Genomic DNA, 18,617 nt, shown 5'->3' with positions numbered 1-18,617 from the left:
GGATGTGAGGCCACATCGCCATCTCCTGGGCATTTCTCTAAAGCACTTATAAATGTCTTAGCTAAAATACGAAAACTAATGCATTATTTAAATGTAATTCTATTTACTTTTTGTGGTGTAGTGCCCATTATAGTTTTGATTAAATTTTTGTATTTTTTAAAAAATGTACTCTGTTACTCTGTTATGGTAAATTCCGTAAGAATATTTTCATTGCTCATTTTCATTTTCGTTGTTGTTTTCATTAAGGATAATAACATTGGTCAACAGCTATGAGTCTAAAGCCTGAGAAAGTTCAGTTCCTAACAGGATGTAGATGTCCTTGGTTCCTTCTGCTTTCAGACTCTGAATGAGTTCTGTCACAAAGATCTGCAGTAGAGCAGTCTGAGTCCTGAGGACGTACCATCTGGCCTTTAATTACATTTAGGCATTGCATCTTTAATAGCTCAGATACCCCTGATTATTCTATGGGTACATTAGTGTTGGTCTGGCTGAACGATTACTTTTAGCACACACACACACACACACACACACGCACACACATGCACACGCATATCACACACACAAAACAAAGTGCATGGGAAAGTGAAAACTTCAGTCCAGTTATTCAGAAATGACACATCTGTACATACAGTTTTTTGGACTTTTTGAATGTTTGATTTGACAATAGCAGCCACATTTGTAAATACTTTAAACATTAAGGCGTCTAGAAACAGCCACTGGTGCCCTCCACTTCTAAGCAGTATGTTAGGGGAAAAAATCAATACAGTGTCTTTTCTCCAAACATACAGACACCACGGTGTTCTTTGTGTTCATGGTCTCGTCTCGAAATTCTCCTCACCTTTTCCAGTTTTCCTATACTTCCCTCCGTCAGTCCTCGAGACTACAGGGATAAACTTGGCATGCCATGTAATATTCCTGGCAGTGATCACATTACCATCATTTCCTTTGTGTCAGATCCAGGGGGTTCAGTTTGTTGAGAGGGCTTTATTGTTTTAAGCTTGCTAGTAGATTTTATCATGGCTAATATAGTTACACATAGAGGTTTTCCCTCCCAGAATAGGGGGACTGAAAAAGATTTTCATTCGTTCCTGTTTGTTCAAACTTTGCTATGTTGGAGCTGCAACCTGACATCTGTCTCTCTGATGTGTCACTGTAAGTAACAGTTTGTATGGTTTCAGGAGCACATGCCTCAGGATGAGTATTTGTACATGAATCAGAATGCACTGCTGAGAAAGTAACAGTGTTTACTGATGATACTGCTGCTACTGATAACAGAACGGTAATATAGCCCTCTGTGTGTGTCTACGTGTGTGTGTGTGTCTACGTGTGTGTGTGTGTGTGTCTACGTGTGTGTGTGTTTGTGTCTGTTTGTGTCTGTTTGTCTACGTGTGTGTGTGTGTCTCTGTGTGTGTGTGTGTGTGTCTACTTGTGTGTGTTTGTGTCTGTGTCTACGTGTGTGTGTGTGTCTGTGTGTCTACGTGTGTGTGTGTGTGTCTACGTGTGTGTGTGTGTTTGTCTGTGTCTGTTTGTCTACGTGTGTGTGTGTCTGTGTGTGTGTGTGTGTCTGTGTGTCTACGTGTGTGTATGTGTGTGTGTCTACGTGTGTGTGTGTGTGTGCGTGTGTGTGTGTGTGTGTCTGTGTGAGTGTGTGTGTGTGTGTGTCTACGTCTGTGTGTGTGTGTCTACGTGTGTGTGTGTCTGTGTGTGTGTCTGTGTGAGTGTGTCAACGTGTGTGTGTGTGTCTGCGTGTATGCGTGTGTGTGTGTCTGCGTGTGTGTGTGTGTATGCGTGTGTGTGTCTGTGTGTGTGTGTGTGTGTGTCTGTGTGTCTACGTGTGTGTGTGTGTGTGTGTGCGTGCGTGTCTGTGTGTCTATGTGTGTGTGTGTGTATGCGTGTGTGTGTCTACGTGTGTGTGTGTGTGTGTGTCTGTGTGTCTACGTGTGTGTGTGTATGCGTGTGTGTGTGTGTCTACGTGTGTGTGTGTGTCTACGTGTGTGTGTGTGTGTGTGTCTACGTGTGTGTGTGTGTGCGTGCGTGTCTACGTGTGTGTGTGTGTGTGTCTACGTGCGTGTGTGTGTGTGTGTCTACGTGTGCGTGTGTGTGTGTCTACGTGTGTGTGTGTGTGCGTGCGTGTCTACGTGTGTGTGTGTGTGTGTCTACGTGTGTGTGTGTGTGTGTGTCTACGTGTGTGTGTGTGTGTGCGTGCGTGTCTACGTGTGTGTGTGTCTACGTGTGTGTGTGTGTCTGTGTGTCTACGTGTGTGTGTGTGTGTGCGTGCGTGTGTGTGTCTACGTGTGTGTGTGTGTGCGTGCGTGTGTGTGTGTGTGTCTACGTGTGTGTGTGCGTGCGTGTCTACGTGTGTGTGTGTGTGTGTGTGTGTGCGTGTGTCTACGTGTGTGTGTGTGTGTGTGTCTACGTGTGTGTGTGTGTCTACGTGTGTGTGTGTGTGTGTCTACGTGTGTGTGTGTGTGTGTGTGTCTACGTGTGTGTGTGTGTGTGTCTACGTGTGTGTGTGTGTGTGCGTGCGTGTGCCACAGCTGCTGCTGGAACATCTGGAGTGCCTGGTGTCGAGGCATGAGCGCTCCCTGCGTATGACGGTGGTGAAGCGTCAGGCTCAGTCCCCATCTGGAGTCTCCAGTGAGGTGGAGGTGCTCAAGGCCCTCAAGTCACTGTTTGAGCACCACAAAGCTTTGGATGAAAAGGTGAGCCAAACAGGGCATGGCAAACGCACCTCACAAATTCACACATAGTGAAGTACATCTCACAGAGCTACTCATCTAGAAATGCTACACGTTTGTAAATAACACATGGTCAGCATCAGACTGCTATTCAGCTTGCAACTCCATCAAAGTGTATTGTAATTTGTAATGTAATTTGACTGATCTGACTAGCATTGCCACTTGATTTATTATTTTAATATATTTAGATGCGTGATTGATTAAATGAACATGGACTGATAGCTACTAACCCCAACCCTGCAGTTACTTTTGCTGACCAAATTACAGTGGTGATGGTGTGTGATAGTTGGAGCCGGTGTGCAAGTGGTCTGGTCGTGGGGGTCTGCTCTGCGTCCCCTCTCACCGTCCTTCGTCCTGGGTGGAGGGTGAGAGCTATAATCCATGGCGCGGCACTCTGCGGACAGGGCCATTAGCGAGGCGTGTGTGTCGGCAGCGGAGGCGCAAAATAAAAGCTTCATAATTCATGGCAGTAGGGGATGGATTGTCTTCTGTTTTACACTGGAACTAGGAGGCTGGGAGCAGAGAATCGTTCCTGCTGGGACTCAGAAAGAGAGAGAGAGAGAGAGAGAGAGAGAGAGAGAGAGAGAGAGAGAGAGAAAGAGAGATTTTAGTAGTAATTTGGTACTAACACAACATCAGAGGCTACGGAATTTCCAGATTCCCCTGCTAACAGAGGAACGTCCTTTCAAAAGGAAAAGATGTGATGAGAGACAGAAAGGGGGAATGAAGAAAGCAGGGATGGAGAGGTGCAGGAGAAACAGTGTGAGAGGGGAGGGAGGGCAAGAAGGAGCGCTCTCCAGAGATGTGGGATTTTCTGGGTGCCAGTGCTCTTGTGCTTCCTCCGTCGCCGTGGTGACAAGCATGTGACCCTCTTGTAAATCCACCAAGCCTGCGGGGAGTAGCCCAACTCTCCTGCAGCCACTCCAGAGGCGGAAGTGAACGTTAACAGGCCCGGAGGGGGCGGGGCCGTGCCATCTGGCGCCGGAGCGGGGTTTGAGCCGAGGCAGTCGGACCGAGGCCGACGCTGGGAGAGTCAGCATGCTCTGTATTTCTGTCTTTCCCTTCAAAACAGTTTTTCAGCTCAGCTACAACCAGCTACGCTGGTCAGCTGATAAGAAAGCTGTTTAGCCCAGGTTGGTTAATGTATGTAAATAAAGCTCCGTAGTTCAGAACACATAAACAAAGGAAGGTAAGGTATTTTGGGAATTTTTATGCAGTTTGAATCTTTTTTTCCCTCTTCCTCTGCCCCTAGGTGAGAGAGAGGCTGCGTGTGTCACTGGAAAGAGTCTCGGCCTTGGAGGAGGAGCTAACTGCTGCCAATCAGGAGGTGAGGACCTATTAGATAGTGTGCTGAGAGATGATGTCACCTAATCAGGAGGTGAGGACCTATTAGATAGTGTGCTGAGAGATGATGTCACCTAATCAGGAGGTGAGGACCTATTAGATAGTGTGCTGAGAGATGATGTCACCTAATCAGGAGGTGAGGACCTATTAGATAGTGTGCTGAGAGATGATGTCACCTAATCTGGAGGTGAGGACCTATTAGATAGTGTGCTGAGAGATGATGTCACCTAATCTGGAGGTGAGGACCTATTAGATAGTGTGCTGAGAGATGATGTCACCTAATCAGGAGGTGAGGACCTATTAGATAGTGTGCTGAGAGATGATGTCACCTAATCAGGAGGTGAGGACCTATTAGATAGTGTGCTGAGAGATGATGTCACCTAATCAGGAGGTGAGGACCTATTAGATAGTGTGCTGAGAGATGATGTCACCTAATCAGGAGGTGAGGACCTATTAGATAGTGTGCTGAGAGATGATGTCACCTAATCAGGAGGTGAGGACCTATTAGATAGTGTGCTGAGAGATGATGTCACCTTTGCTGTGAGGGTAAACGCCTGAGAGTAGCAGAACACAGCAGCTTGTCTCAGTGTTTTAACCACAGGCTGTATAGTTCTACTAGGAGGGAAGGGTGTGTGTGTGTGTGTGTGTGTGTGTGTGTGTGTGTGTGAAGGAGAGATTTGCTTAAACATACTACTACTTTAGCAAAGAAGGCTCAAAGAACCCTCAGGCTTTGCAAATATGAAAAATCAGAATAATTCAGAGTAATAAAAGGCTTCCTCACTGAAGAGACGTAAATGTTCTTTCTGCACATTCTTCGTTTCACATGCAGAATCCAGTGGCCCTCTCAGGACATTTCAGTTCTGCGTGTCCCCTGCCAGAGTGGCTGAAATACTACTGGAGACCATTTGCGAGATTGAAGATATTCATTGTACGCTGACTCAGTTGACCTTTGCATTTACTACAATGAATAAATAAACCTGACTACAGAACGATAGTCCACCTCAAATGGTATTTTTATGAACTACTGTAGATGACGTTTTTTCCTTTTTTTTGCTTGCCTCGGTTTGTAAACAAAAACCCAAAGTTGAAGAACTGCTCCAGCATGCAGGGGCTGCTCCGCTTAATGGTGAAGCAAACGAGTCCCTCCGTTTGGGGCAGGTGGAGGGTTATGGTGCAACTTTAGGTCACTAACACAGCACGCATAGACACTCAGGTAATATACAGCCTTACCTGAGTTACAGCTCCTTATCTGTCAGAGGCAAACCATGGAACAGGTACTTCACGTCAGAGATAGTTAGTTAACTGATTGTGCTTGTGTGTGTGTGCGTGTGTGTGTGTGTATATGTGTGTGGGCAGCCCCCCACACACAGGGAATCTCTTCTTGCTCTTCCATTCCTGACGTGAACCCTCCCCCCACGTCCTCCTCTCTCGTCTGCCTTTTTCTGAACGTACTTCTGTACGTTCTGTACTGATGCTTTGTGTTTTATCGCTTCTTTAGAACTCACCTGTATCACCGCGACGACGCGAGCGTATCATCGGGCTTCTTAACTGCTTAGATCTTACAGCTCATGAATCAGACATGAATCAGACCTGTCAGAGTGCACCTTTATCGTCTGGCTTCAGTATAGCCTACGCTTGCCTAAATGTGTATAAACTGCTGTAAAATATAATCACATATAATTTTGGCCCCCTTTCTCGTTTCCTATTGGGCCATGAGGAGGCGATTGGCGTGTCGTTCGCGGCTCGGACTCGCCTGCCCTTTGATGGGGTGGAATGAACGACATCAAAGCAGCCACGCTTACTTTCATACTTTCTAGAAACCTCTCATTTGAAATGAAGGCCCAGCCTCTTTGTGGAGTCAGGAGGTGTGAGGGGGCGTTTGATCTCTGATCCTGCGGAAAACAAAACCGCACGCACTGTCCTGCGTCCGCCGCCTCGAGAAGCAGAAAGCCCCTTAATTGCAGCCTCATTAAAGGAATGCGTCAGGCCCAGAGATAAAGCGTCTGTTGTTTCACCACTCTCTTTCACCGAGGCCCCCCATCCCTTCCTCTCTCTCTGATCTCCATCTCGCTCTGCCTGTCTTTCTCACCGTGCCTCTTTTAAAGCTTTATTGGCATAACTGCGTCATGTTGCAAAAGTGTCAAAAATACAATTGCAAGCACTAAGTGTATAATTGAACATATGTCCTCTATGCCCTGCCTCAGTCAGATTTTGGATTGCATATAAATTTAACGTTTCATGTATTTATGCTTGAGGGGTGGGGTAAATGGAGGGGGAGTCTAATCATAAAATTGTAATGGCGTTGAACACTGCAGAGTCCTGTACTCAGACTTCCCTAAAGAACATCTGCATTTGGAGCAGTTTCCCACTGGAATTGAGGAGAGCTCTCTGATTGGCTGCACACAGCATGGGGTAGGAAGCAAGCACAAGTCCGCCTCATTACAGGTCTGTGGTTCTGTGCAAAAAGCCGTCTGTCCGATTTCTGAATGCATTAAAATGTAATGTTGCTGCTGGCGGCTGAGGGTTCTGACCTGAGACGTTCAGACGTGCTTCTTTTGTCCATCGGCCGGGCTCTTGAAGGGTTCGGGGTTGCCTGGAAACGGGGTTAACATATTCATCCCCATTTGTTTCAGGCATCGTGCTAGCTATGTGGGCACTATGCATAGGCAGTGGAGGAGGGCAGTTTGTCTTCTGGAATCATGGGAATCCCTGTAGAAAAACGTGTGCTGAGCGCCGTTATTGGCTGCTGCAGCAGATTTCATCGCTGTATTTCCGCCCTATAGCGAATGTCCTGCTTTTGTGTGTGCATGCGCGTGTGTGTGTGAGTGCACGCGTGTGTATATGTGTGTTTATGTGTGCGTGTGTGTGTGTGTGCATGTGTATGTGTGTAAGTGTGTGTGTTTGCGTGCACGTGTGTAGGTGTGCGTTCTTGTGTGCATGCACACGTGCGTGCATCCATGCGTGTGCGTGCGCGCGCGTGTGTGTGTGTGTGCATGTGTGCTTGTGTTTGTGTGTTTTATGTGTGTGCATGTGTAGCTGTGTGTTCTCTTGCGTGTGTAGATGTGTGTCCTTTGTGTGAGTTGCTCAGCGGTTGGCGTGGTGTACACAAGAACACTACCAGTGTGTGGTCTCTTCCACTATCTCCCATTGTGGTATGACATTAGTGATGGCTTAGTTTAGTGAAAGGAAAAGTGTTTAACTGGAGAAGTGGAGCTGATAGATATCACCCATAACCATCCGGTAAATGATAATATGCAAATGTATTTGGAATGTCACGTAACCTGGCGGTCTAGATGTGCTCTTCCAGTGTCTTTGGTCAGTTCTAGCTGTTTATTATTATCTAGAGCCACAGAAATCATATATTACTGAAAGTATATTCTTCAAAGGACTACATTTGCATTCTGGGCGCATGGGTGCAATGAAATTCTGACCAGATGTTAAAACTGAGACTTCCATATCTCCATGTCTCATCTTTCAGTGATGAACCTGACATCAATACTAGTTGTCTGGCTTCATTTTCGAGTTTAAAGACAGACGATAATAAATCTTAATAAATCTTTAGATTTGATGGAATCAAGCCCTTACACTTTTACACTTTTAAAAAAGGTGCTCTCTCACAAGCAGCAACCATCAGCAACCCGATGTTTCAGGACATTACGTTCTTGCTTTAAGATGTTATTATTTGTGAAATAATGGGATGAAGAGTTCTGTTATTGGCTCATGCTGGGATGAAGAGCTCTGTTATTGGCTCATGCTGGGATGAAGAGCTCTGTTATTTGCTCATGCTGGGATGAAGAGCTGTTATTGGCTCATGCTGGGATGAAGAGCTCAGTTATTGGCTGATGCTAGCATGAAGAGCTCTGTTATTGGCTCATGCTAGGATGAAGAGCTCTGTTATTGGGGCTTTTATTTACATTTACATTTACAGCATTTAACAGACGTGCTTATCCAGAGCGAATTACAAAAGTTCTTTGTCATTTACTCATAGAATACATCCTAGTACAGAACAGTAGGTTAGAGTCCTAGATACCAATGATCTAGAATACTGTAGAATACAGGGATCAGTGCTGATGACTAGTACAAAATACATAAGGTCTATCTTAGACAATGATAAGTGCAATAAACAATAAGTACTAGAGTTTGTTAGACAACATCAGTGTATTAAACAATACCCTTCAGTAAGTACTAGTTTCAGTTAGTCAATATAGGAGCAGGGTCAGTGGTCATTTAAATATTCTTGGACTTCAGTCTGCGTTTGAAGAGTGCAAGGGACTCTGCTGTCTGGACAGCACGTGAAAGTTCATTCCACCATCTAGGAGTCCACCATCTGTTCATCATTAAGGCAGCATGTGGGTTGGGCTCATGTGCAGATACACATCACATACACCATCACATACACATCACATACACAGCACATACAGCATCACATACACGTCACATATACATCACATACACATCACATACACCATCACATACATGGCACATACATGTCACATACACATCACATACACCATCACATACACGTCACATACACTATCACATATACGTCACATACACATCACATATACATCACATACACCATCACATACACGTCACATACACTATCACATACATGTCACATACGTCACATACACATCACATATACACCACATACACCATCACATACACGTCACATACACCATCACATACACGTCACATACGTCACATACACATCACATATACATCACATACACCATCACATACACGTCACATACACCATCACATACACGTCACATACGTCACATACACATCACATATACATCACATACACCATCACATACACGTCACATACACCATCACATACACGTCACATACATCACATAATGTCAAATTCTCTGTCACATACACCATCACATACACGTCACATACATGTCACATACACATCACATACACCATCACATACACGTCACATACACTATCACATACATGTCACATACACATCACATACACGTCACATACATGTCACATACACCATCACATACATGTCACATACACATCACATACACGTCACATACATGTCACATACACTATCACATACATGTCACATACACCATCACATACACGTCACATACATGTCACATACACATCACATACACCATCACATACACGTCACATACACCATCACATACATGTCACATACACATCACATACATGTCACATACACCATCACATACATGTCACATACACATCACATACATGTCACATACACATCACATACATGTCACATACACCATCACATACATGTCACATACACCATCACGTGCACCATCACATACATGTCACATACACATCACATACACATTACATACACATCACATACACGTCACATACATCATCACTGATTAACGGAGGTGCTCTTTCCTTCTGCCCTGCCGTTCTTGCTGAAGAACGTGAGGAATTATTGGAGTCTACTCAGCCCCTGCGACCTCTGAAGGTCAGATTTAATACGAACCGGCTCCTTTTCAGCACCGGCATATTCCATCCCAAAGGAGTGTCCTTGGAGAAGAGCGACTTAATTACAAGACCCGAGCCCCAAAGCCTGGGGAAACCTGTCACTCCTGCGACGATGGCGGCCTACTCCGTTTCCTGTCCAAGAAGGACGATAGCGTGTCACTATCAGCCACTAACTGTAATTGTACATCGCGTGTGCACGGGGCGGCCCAGGGGCTGTGTGCATATGATGGAGACTTTGCTGTACTGCATAATTACAGTCATTTCTCAGCAACAGCTACTCGTCCCCAGCGTGCGCTAAGTTACACTCCTCGGCGTGCGTTAAAGAGCGAGGGAAACCCTCCAACGAACCATTGAAACAGAAGGCAGATGTTCCTTCTGTTGGAGGCATGCACACACATGCTGGCGTCCTTACGGCTGCGATCGGAGCTGATGCAGGAGGCATCAGGGGTTTGCCGGTTTGCTGCGCTGATAAAACTGGCACATCCAATGCTTTTAGCCCTTTGTCATACGCTGTTTGTGTGGTGACTTATACTGCAGGTGTTTGGTCTCAGTTTCTGTCAGTCAGGGCACGTGTACGAATTCCACAGTGTCGAGTGAGGATAAGTTCTGCTGCAGAGTTCAAGTTCATTTATTTATGTAGCACTTTGGCTGTTGACCAAAGTGCTGAACAGCTAATACAAAAGGACTAAGAGTAAACAGAATAGAGGACAAATTGATAGGTTATTTAAGAGAATAAAACAACACTAAATAAAAATGTAAGTAATAAAATAAGTTAAAGCCAGTACAAAATGGTGAGAGGCAAACCACAGAAATTTTGAATACTGCTTACTACGCAGAAGGAACTTAATGCAGCTCGTACGGCAGGGGACAGCTGATTATATGCAAAGAGCAGGAATGTTCCACAACCTGGAGCAAGAGCAGAGAGCTCATGATGGCCCTTAGATTAGAACTGAGAACGTGGAACAGTAAACCTTTATTTATTGCTGTATCACAGTCAAGAGCAGGTTTCTCACCTACTGAGGGGCTAAATCTTGAGCACACAGGGCATCTCTTTTTCTCTTCATCCCTCTCTAATTCCCTCTCTCTCTGGGCAGATTGTTGCCTTACAGGAGCAGAATGCCCACATTCAGAGGAAGGTGGCATCAGGAGAAGGTGCAGATGACCTGTTGGAAGACACTGATCCCACGCAGAAGATCCATGGCAAGGTGCACACTACCGCCTTCAAACCCCTACCAACAAACACCAACATTCTCTTTAAAAAACACCTCTGAACACCAGTGTTCTCCAACAACACCAACATCGAACACCAGTGTTCTCCAACAACAAACACCAACATTCTTCTACAAAACACCACTGAACACCAGTTTTCTTCAACAACAAACACCAACATTCTCCTACAAAACACCACTGAATACCAGTGTTCTCCAACAAACACCATCACCTTAAAAAACACTACTGAACACCCGTGTTCTCCAACAACAAACACCAACATTCTCTTAATAAACACCACAGAACACCTGTGTTCTCCAACAACAAACACTAGCATTCTCTTAAAAAACACCACTGAACACCATTGTTCTTCAACAACAAATACCAAGTTTTCCAGCAATGTCTAGCAATGAACACCATTATTATGATGTTGAAATTTGACATTTGAAATTTGAAACTGAACTCACAAGCAAAATAAATAAGTATGAATGGAGGAGAACATTCCAGAGACCTCCCGGCATACACGTGTTCAGAGCAGCACAACAGTTTGAAAGGCTCTTCAAACTATGTTCATGGTCCAACTCCCCCCAAAGGTGAGAGCAAAGGTCATGATACAGTAGATTCAGGGATAATGCCATAACACACCCAACACATGGTACGTTTTTAACATGTTCAGAATTTGACAGGCGTAATTCACATGCTTAGTTTTACAGGTCTAATTTTAACACACCTAACACATTTATAATAGCATCTCAGCACTCATTTTCGTATCTTGCATCTATTCGATGGTACATGAACACACACACAAACACAGGTACACACACACACACAAACACAAACACACACACACACACACACACACACACACACACACACACACACACACACACACACACTCATCAATTAGAACCTGGAGGCCTGTCAGCATCATTCTTCTTTGAGATATGGGTTCTCCTGTGTATAAAAAAGGATAAAAGAATGAGGAATATATTTCCCACTCTTTATGTGCACACACTCTATGACACACATATACACACACACATCCCCTGCCACACACATTCACACTCTGGTACAATATTGATGCAAGGCTTTACCATTGAACTAATGAATATAGAGTCACATCTGTGACACAACATCAGAAATTCACACATCCCAAAGCTCTGTTGCCACTATAATGGCAATGTGTTCAGAGTGGTGTGGGCGTGGCCAGTGAGTTCAGAGACGGTGTGGGCGTGGCCTTTTTGAAGACAAAGCCATGCACTCGATCACACAGCCAACACGATGAACTATTGGAACCATGCACGTGAACACCCATGCTGGATAAGAAACACACACACACACACCTATGATTCTAGGCGAGTAACTTTGCTAGCTACAATTTTGAATATTTCTCTTTCGATCCTGCATCAGCTCTGCAAGCATGTCACTAGATGTCCTTCATGTATATTGTATTAACACAGCCACTAAAATAACTAACCTGAAATAACTAGCATCACCCCTTCATCCTCATGCATCCCTAACCCAAGACAGTACTCACTGATTATGTTGTGGAACACCTTAACACCATCAGAATTAAGGATTTGTCATTTCCAGTACAAAGGCATTTTAGTTCATGGACTCTGCATTAATGACATATCTCTTTGTGTTACCAGTTGTTACTACAGCAGTAATGAAGTTAGGAAACTCAGAGAAAAAGAACTGATCTACACTTAAAACTTTAGAACTCCTTGAAATGAATGATATGATATAAACCTCTTTTTTCATATATAAACTAGGTTCTCCTCCTAGAGCTTCAGAAGCACTTTGCTTGCAGAGCTGATGAAGGACCTCTGTCCAAAACATCCTGTTTCTATGGAAACCTTGCGTGCTTTTCTGCAATTTCTACCGCTTTACTGCAGTTCACCGCAGTTACTCAGCAAGAATCCCAGCCCCCCCCGCCTACCACATTCCTGGGGAGAGTATTAGGAGACTAGTTGTTATTATTGGCTGGAAACATTCAGGAATAAATCGTGAAGTTGAAGCATTAAGATGCATGAGTGCTGGAGGGAGACCGTGTTAAAATATTCTGAGCTGATGCACAATAGCTGCTCCGGCGCGCTCAGAGATGCAGTACGTGTGAGAAAGGGACAGATGGAGGGAGAGAAGATGGGTAGACAAGAGGAAGGCTGAGAAGGACAAGGGAAAGAAAGAAAGAACAGCAGAAAGTCAAAAAAGGAAGAGAAAAGAGAGAGAAGTGTTGCGGGAAAAAGGATGGGAGAAAGAGATAGAGAAAAGTAGACACTCAAAATGAGGAGAGACAGAGAGGGAGGGAGCAAGAGAGGGAGGGATGGAGATAAGGATTTAGAGAAAAGGGAGAAAGAGAGAGAGAGAGAGAGAGAGAGACACCCAGTTATGACTGCCTATAGATGAACATGTGCCTCTCATACTCTCAAAATGAAAGAGAGAGAGCGAATGATTGAGAGCAGGGGAAGCCACACCCGCAGCACTTCTCTAACTCCGCCCAAGACACGTTCTACTGCTTATTGGTCTGTTTACTGGTCATGTCCCTTAATAATGAAAGATCCAGTTTTTGTTTTGTTTTGGGTTTTTTTGCAACAGTAGGGGTGGCATGTATACCAGCCACCAGGCCTACATCTCCTTAACATCACACAGCAAACATCCACGTTCTCCAACAAACACCCAGAGAAGGAGCTGACAAGCCAGACGAGCCGGCGTGAATGGGCTTAAAAACTCAGCTATGAGGCCCAGGGAGCTTTTCTTGGCTGTCTGTCCCTGCACCGTGAATCACAACAGAGAGAAGTGCTAATTTTAGTGCCGTGTTCGTGTGCTGCAGTCGGCAGCGCGACTGCATGAGGAAGAGCCGCATTTCTGACCCTGCAGCTGGAATGACTGCTGAGCTCTGCTAAGATGCCACAGCACCAGCTATGCAAACCACACTGAATCTGGTTGAATATGCATAATAATTAGAATTGCATAAATGAATATATGAATGCATAAATGTATTAAATGATAGATGGTTAAGCTAATAAATTAATGATGCCATGATTGTATGAATAAATGAATAAATAAACTGATAAATGATCTCAGAATAATGAATAACTAATGCACTTTGCAGTGAATTAATGTGTCTCTGTGTGTATCTGTATGCATGCACATGTGTGTTTGTGTGGGGGTGGGTGGGTGCGTGTGTGTGCGTGCATGTGTGTGTTTGTGTGTGTGTGTGTGTGTGTGTGTGTGCGTGCATGCGTGCGTGTGTGCGCGTGTGTGCCTGACAGCGCTTGTCGAATGGCTCCATGGAGTCTGGGGATGAGGCCAGTCAGGTGGTGGAGTTGCAGGAGCTTCTGGAAAAGCAGAACTATGAGCTGACGCAGATGAAGGAGCGCATGTCCTCGCTCTCCACCCGTGTCTCAGAGGTGGAGCAGGAGCTGGAGACGGCCCGCAAAGACCTCATCAAGAGTGAGGAGATGAACAACAAGTACCAGAGAGACATCAAAGAGGTGTGGGAGGGAGACCTTCTGTGTTTCTTTATCTTGGTGTTTGTCTTTTTCTCTTTCAGTCCATCACATACAGAGTGAAATCTATACAGAATTGGTTTGGACAGGTTTGTGATGGTGTTGTGAGACCTGTCAGATGTTGGTTTGTACAGGTGTGGGGTGGTGGTGTTGTGAGGTGGGGGTTTGTACAGGTGTAGGGTAGTGGTGTTGTGAGACTTGTGAGATGTTGGATTGTACAGGTGTGGGGTGGTGTTGTGAGGTGGGGGTTTGTACAGGTGTGGGGTGGTGGTGTTGTGAGGTGGGGGTTTGTACAGGTGTAGGGTGGTGGTGTTGTGAGACTTGTGAGATGTTGGATTGTACAGGTGTGGGGTGGTGTTGTGAGGTGGGGGTTTGTACAGGTGTGGGGTGGTGGTGTTGTGAGGTGGGGGTTTGTACAGGTGTAGGGTGGTGGTGTTGTGAGACTTGTGAGATGTTGGATTGTACAGGTGTGGGGTGGTGTTGTTGTGAGGTGGGGGTTTGTACAGGTGTGGGGTGGTGGTGTTGTGAGGTGGGGGTTTGTACAGGTGTAGGGTGGTGGTGTTGTGAGACTTGTGAGATGTTGGATTGTACAGGTGTGGGGTGGTGTTGTTGTGAGGTGGGGGTTTGTACAGGTGTGGGGTGGTGGTGTTGTGAGGTGGGGGTTTGTACACGTGTAGGGTGGTGGTGTTGTGAGACTTGTGAAATGTTGGTTTGTACAGGTGTGGGGTGGTGGTGTTGTGAGGTGGGGGTTTGTACAGGTGTAGGGTGGTGGTGTTGTGAGACTTGTGAGATGTTGGTTTGTACAGGTGGGGGTGGTGGTGTTGTGAGGTGGTGTATGTATGGCAGGTTAAATGACAGCTGTGTTTATTGTTTCAACAACGTGTATGAAATGAACGTAATAAGTGATGTGCGGATGATTCTAAAGGACTATTATGAGAATGTCGCTAATGTTTTGGTGTATGTATTCAAGTATTTCATAAAAGCTGTAATTATTGTCTGTCTAATCCAACACTTTAACCCAGGAAAATTATCCATGTACTCAAATCCACGATAGTTATGACGGTAAAGTACATGATGTACAGTGGTGATGATGGTGATGATGATGTGTGTTTTGGGCGTGTGTGTGTGTGTGTGTGTGTGTGTATTAGGCCATGTGTCAGAAGGAGGACATGGAAGAGAGAATTGTGACGCTGGAGAAGCGTTACCTCAGTGCCCAGCGAGAGTCCACCTCTCTCCACGACATCAGCGATAAACTGGAGAACGAACTGGCCAATAAGGAGGCTTTTCTCAGGCAGGTCAGTCCCTCAGAAATGTTACGCTTCTGCATCAAGTCTCCATTTCCTTCTAATTAGGGCTCAGGCCTTCCCTCCACCCGCATCCTTCACAGACAAACTTTACAGAACGTACATATATTAGAACTGTGCCTAATAATAATGATGATAACAACCATTATCACCATCATCATTTATATAGTCCCTTTTTTATACCCAATGAATGTCGCATTAATGAATGTTGCAGAAATGACAAAACTGTTCAAACTGTTGAATCTTATCTCTCAAAGCAGCAAAATATATGGGGGTAATCAAAACTGTTAAATAATCATAGAAATGACAGAATAGTGGAAATAACAGAAGAAGAGTAGAATAAGTTAAAGTAGAAGAATAGAAGAAGAATGAAGTCATGTCACGTAACTTGTGCCATTAGACTGCCATGCCTGTCCCGTTTCTGTGTAACTCGTGAGAAGTTAGCATGACTTTAAAACAGCTTTACTCTTAGGACACTGATCTCTTACCAGTTTTTTTTTTCCTGGGACAGTCGATTCTGTCAGAGATGGCACAAAAATGTTCTATTTTCTTAAAACTAGCAAACGAATCTCGTTTGTCATAGTTACATAAGTCCAAAAATAAGCCCTCGTGGAGGCAAGCTAGAACGTCACCATGACCCTTGACCCTTGCCCTGACCTCATTCCCACCATGACATCTTGTGCTGTGGTTCCGGGTTGGTTAACGTCACGGACCGTCCATTTGATGCCCCGCGCTGAATTACTTATGGGGATCAGAGAGGAAATTATGTGTGAGGAAGAGGAAATTGAGTCTGCATCAGAAATAAATGGATCCGGGCTACGACTTGGACCGTCTTGCGTCTGTTGCCTTGCCGAACTTTGTGTTCCCTCCATAAGCAAAGCCTCTCCGACCTTGAGTGCCACTCTGACCATACTGTAATGACCACCTACAATCAGCTAACATTATTAAGGTGGTCATATTTCGTTTTTTCTTTATAAAAAAAAATATATATATATATATAAGGTGTTGTCGAGCTGACACACATTCCACAGAATAATAAATTGTTATTTATTTTTTTATTGAAAAAAATCTACAAAAATAGACTTTTTAAAATTACTGGGTTATTCATTTATTAAACTTATGAAACCTTTAATTGAAAAAGGTTTGAACTCCAGTTGCTTCATTGGTAACACTTAAATAGTCATTTATTATTGTCTGTGTTTTTTTGTGAACAGCTTTTTTTATTCTTGGCAGTTTTTTTAATCTTAAATATGCCGTGCAGTAAAGGGAAGAATCCCTCCCAAAGCAGGTGGTTCTTCTCTTGGCATGATGAATGTTGTTGTCGTACTTGGCTACACAAAAAAGAACAAACAGCCGAACAACGGGGAACACAAGTATGAGGCTGTGTGAAGTGAAAACATCAGTGAGTAAATCACAGGTGAATAACACCAAAAGGTGCAAAGGCAGAAGAGGACTGTAATAAACCACGCAATAAACAATAGCAATAACAAAGCAATAAACAAAGTGGGATATAACAACCCAGGAAGGCTTGAGTAAAGGAAGGAGGCTCCAGTTCCATCTCAGTTTGAGCCAGAGTGAGACTTTGTGAAGGCCTGACGGTACGAGGGGGCGGAGCTTCGGTAGAGCAGAGCGGTAGAGCACCGAAGGAGTGTGGCGCCCGGGTTGATGCGACGGCTATCGTTTGATTGATTGTGCACGTGCTTATACATTCAGACCAAACTGTAGTTATTATTGTCATTATTGTAAAGAAGTGTCTAATTATTCTGTGCATTAATAAGTCCTCTTAGTTTGCGTGCTTGTCATTTACGATGTGAGAAAATCCCACTGCAGCATTTCCATTGCTAGTTTTGCTGTGGACGGCGCGCCGTCACCCAAATTCCAGAGTCGCGTTTAAGAACGTTTTTAATGGACACATGTGCATGCGTCCTTCCCCCAGATGGAGGAGAAGAACAGGCAGCTACAAGAACGGCTGGAGTTGGCGGAGCAGAAACTTCAGCAGACCATGAGGAAAGCAGAGACGCTCCCCGAGGTGGAGGCCGAACTGGCACAGAGGATCGCGGCACTCACCAAGGTGCCACACGCACCCGCTGCACACAATAACACGTTTGCACTAGGATTTTTCAGGAGTTGCTAGACCTTGTGCTCCTGTGGCAACACCGGTTTGATTCCCAGGGCGCACAGGTGCTGTTACACTAATGAATACGTGAGTTGGTCTGTCAGATGCTGAAAATGTCATTAGAACTGCTATGATGTTAGTAAATAAGACGGGAAACCAGATTTGGAAGAACTTTAATTTAAGGTCTCTACATAATTTCATAAAGCATTCATAACGCATACAGAATTGATAAATTAATCCTGTATAAACATTTATTATTGCTTGTTTAGACAACTGCAGGCATTCTGGTCACAATGCAACCTCCACTTGTCTGGCTTTGCATTAATACATTTGTCTATATGACATAACAGCAAGTTAAGTGTATGTGTTACAAATGTCCAAAGTTCTTAAGAAGCATCTTAGATTGAAGTGTTACATAAAATTCTCATTTGACACTTCATGCGTATTTTGTCTATTTTGGCCTCATAGAGTGATATGGAAGCTAAATTCCAGGACATGAACTGCAGTCTTAGGAAGGTAGTCCCTTCACACTCCCCTCACTGTCTCCTGGAGCTATACTTCTCATCTCACTGTCTCCTGGAGTTATACTTCTCATCTCACTGTCTCCTGGAGTTATACTTTTCATCTCACTGTCTCCTGGAGTTATACTTCTCATCTCACTGTCTCCTGGAGCTATACTTCTCATCTCACTGTCTCCTAGAGCTATACTTCTCATCTCACTGTCTCCTGGAGCTATACTACTCGTCTCACTGTGGGGTTTCTCTAGAGTCCTTCTCTTTTTCACTGGTGGCTGGGGAGCTCAAAGATATACTGTGTAAAAATACCACTGGGGTTTGGTCCATTTAAATATTGTGTATACGACATGGTGAATCATGTGGCTTAATAGAGTCATCTGTGTCTG

General features: G+C 44.5%; 1 protein-coding gene across 3 annotated transcripts in view; it reads left to right on the top strand.

The window, feature by feature from the left end:
• Window positions 1–18,617, top strand: part of ppfia2 (PTPRF interacting protein alpha 2) — a 155,994-nt gene that overhangs the window by 104,709 nt on the left and 32,668 nt on the right. For all 3 annotated transcript variants that reach the window (XM_035528095.1, XM_035528094.1, XM_035528096.1), the window contains exons 4-9: window positions 2,538–2,702; window positions 3,991–4,065; window positions 10,670–10,780; window positions 14,060–14,281; window positions 15,445–15,591; window positions 17,537–17,671. In XM_035528095.1, coding sequence (XP_035383988.1) covers window positions 2,538–2,702; window positions 3,991–4,065; window positions 10,670–10,780; window positions 14,060–14,281; window positions 15,445–15,591; window positions 17,537–17,671 — 855 coding nt within the window. The remainder of the gene's footprint in view (window positions 1–2,537; window positions 2,703–3,990; window positions 4,066–10,669; window positions 10,781–14,059; window positions 14,282–15,444; window positions 15,592–17,536; window positions 17,672–18,617) is intronic.

Source organism: Electrophorus electricus, chromosome 7, assembly GCF_013358815.1.
Source record: "Electrophorus electricus isolate fEleEle1 chromosome 7, fEleEle1.pri, whole genome shotgun sequence".
In the NCBI taxonomy this organism is placed as follows: domain Eukaryota; kingdom Metazoa; phylum Chordata; class Actinopteri; order Gymnotiformes; family Gymnotidae; genus Electrophorus; species Electrophorus electricus.
This window is presented reverse-complemented; position numbering and strand designations above follow the sequence as displayed.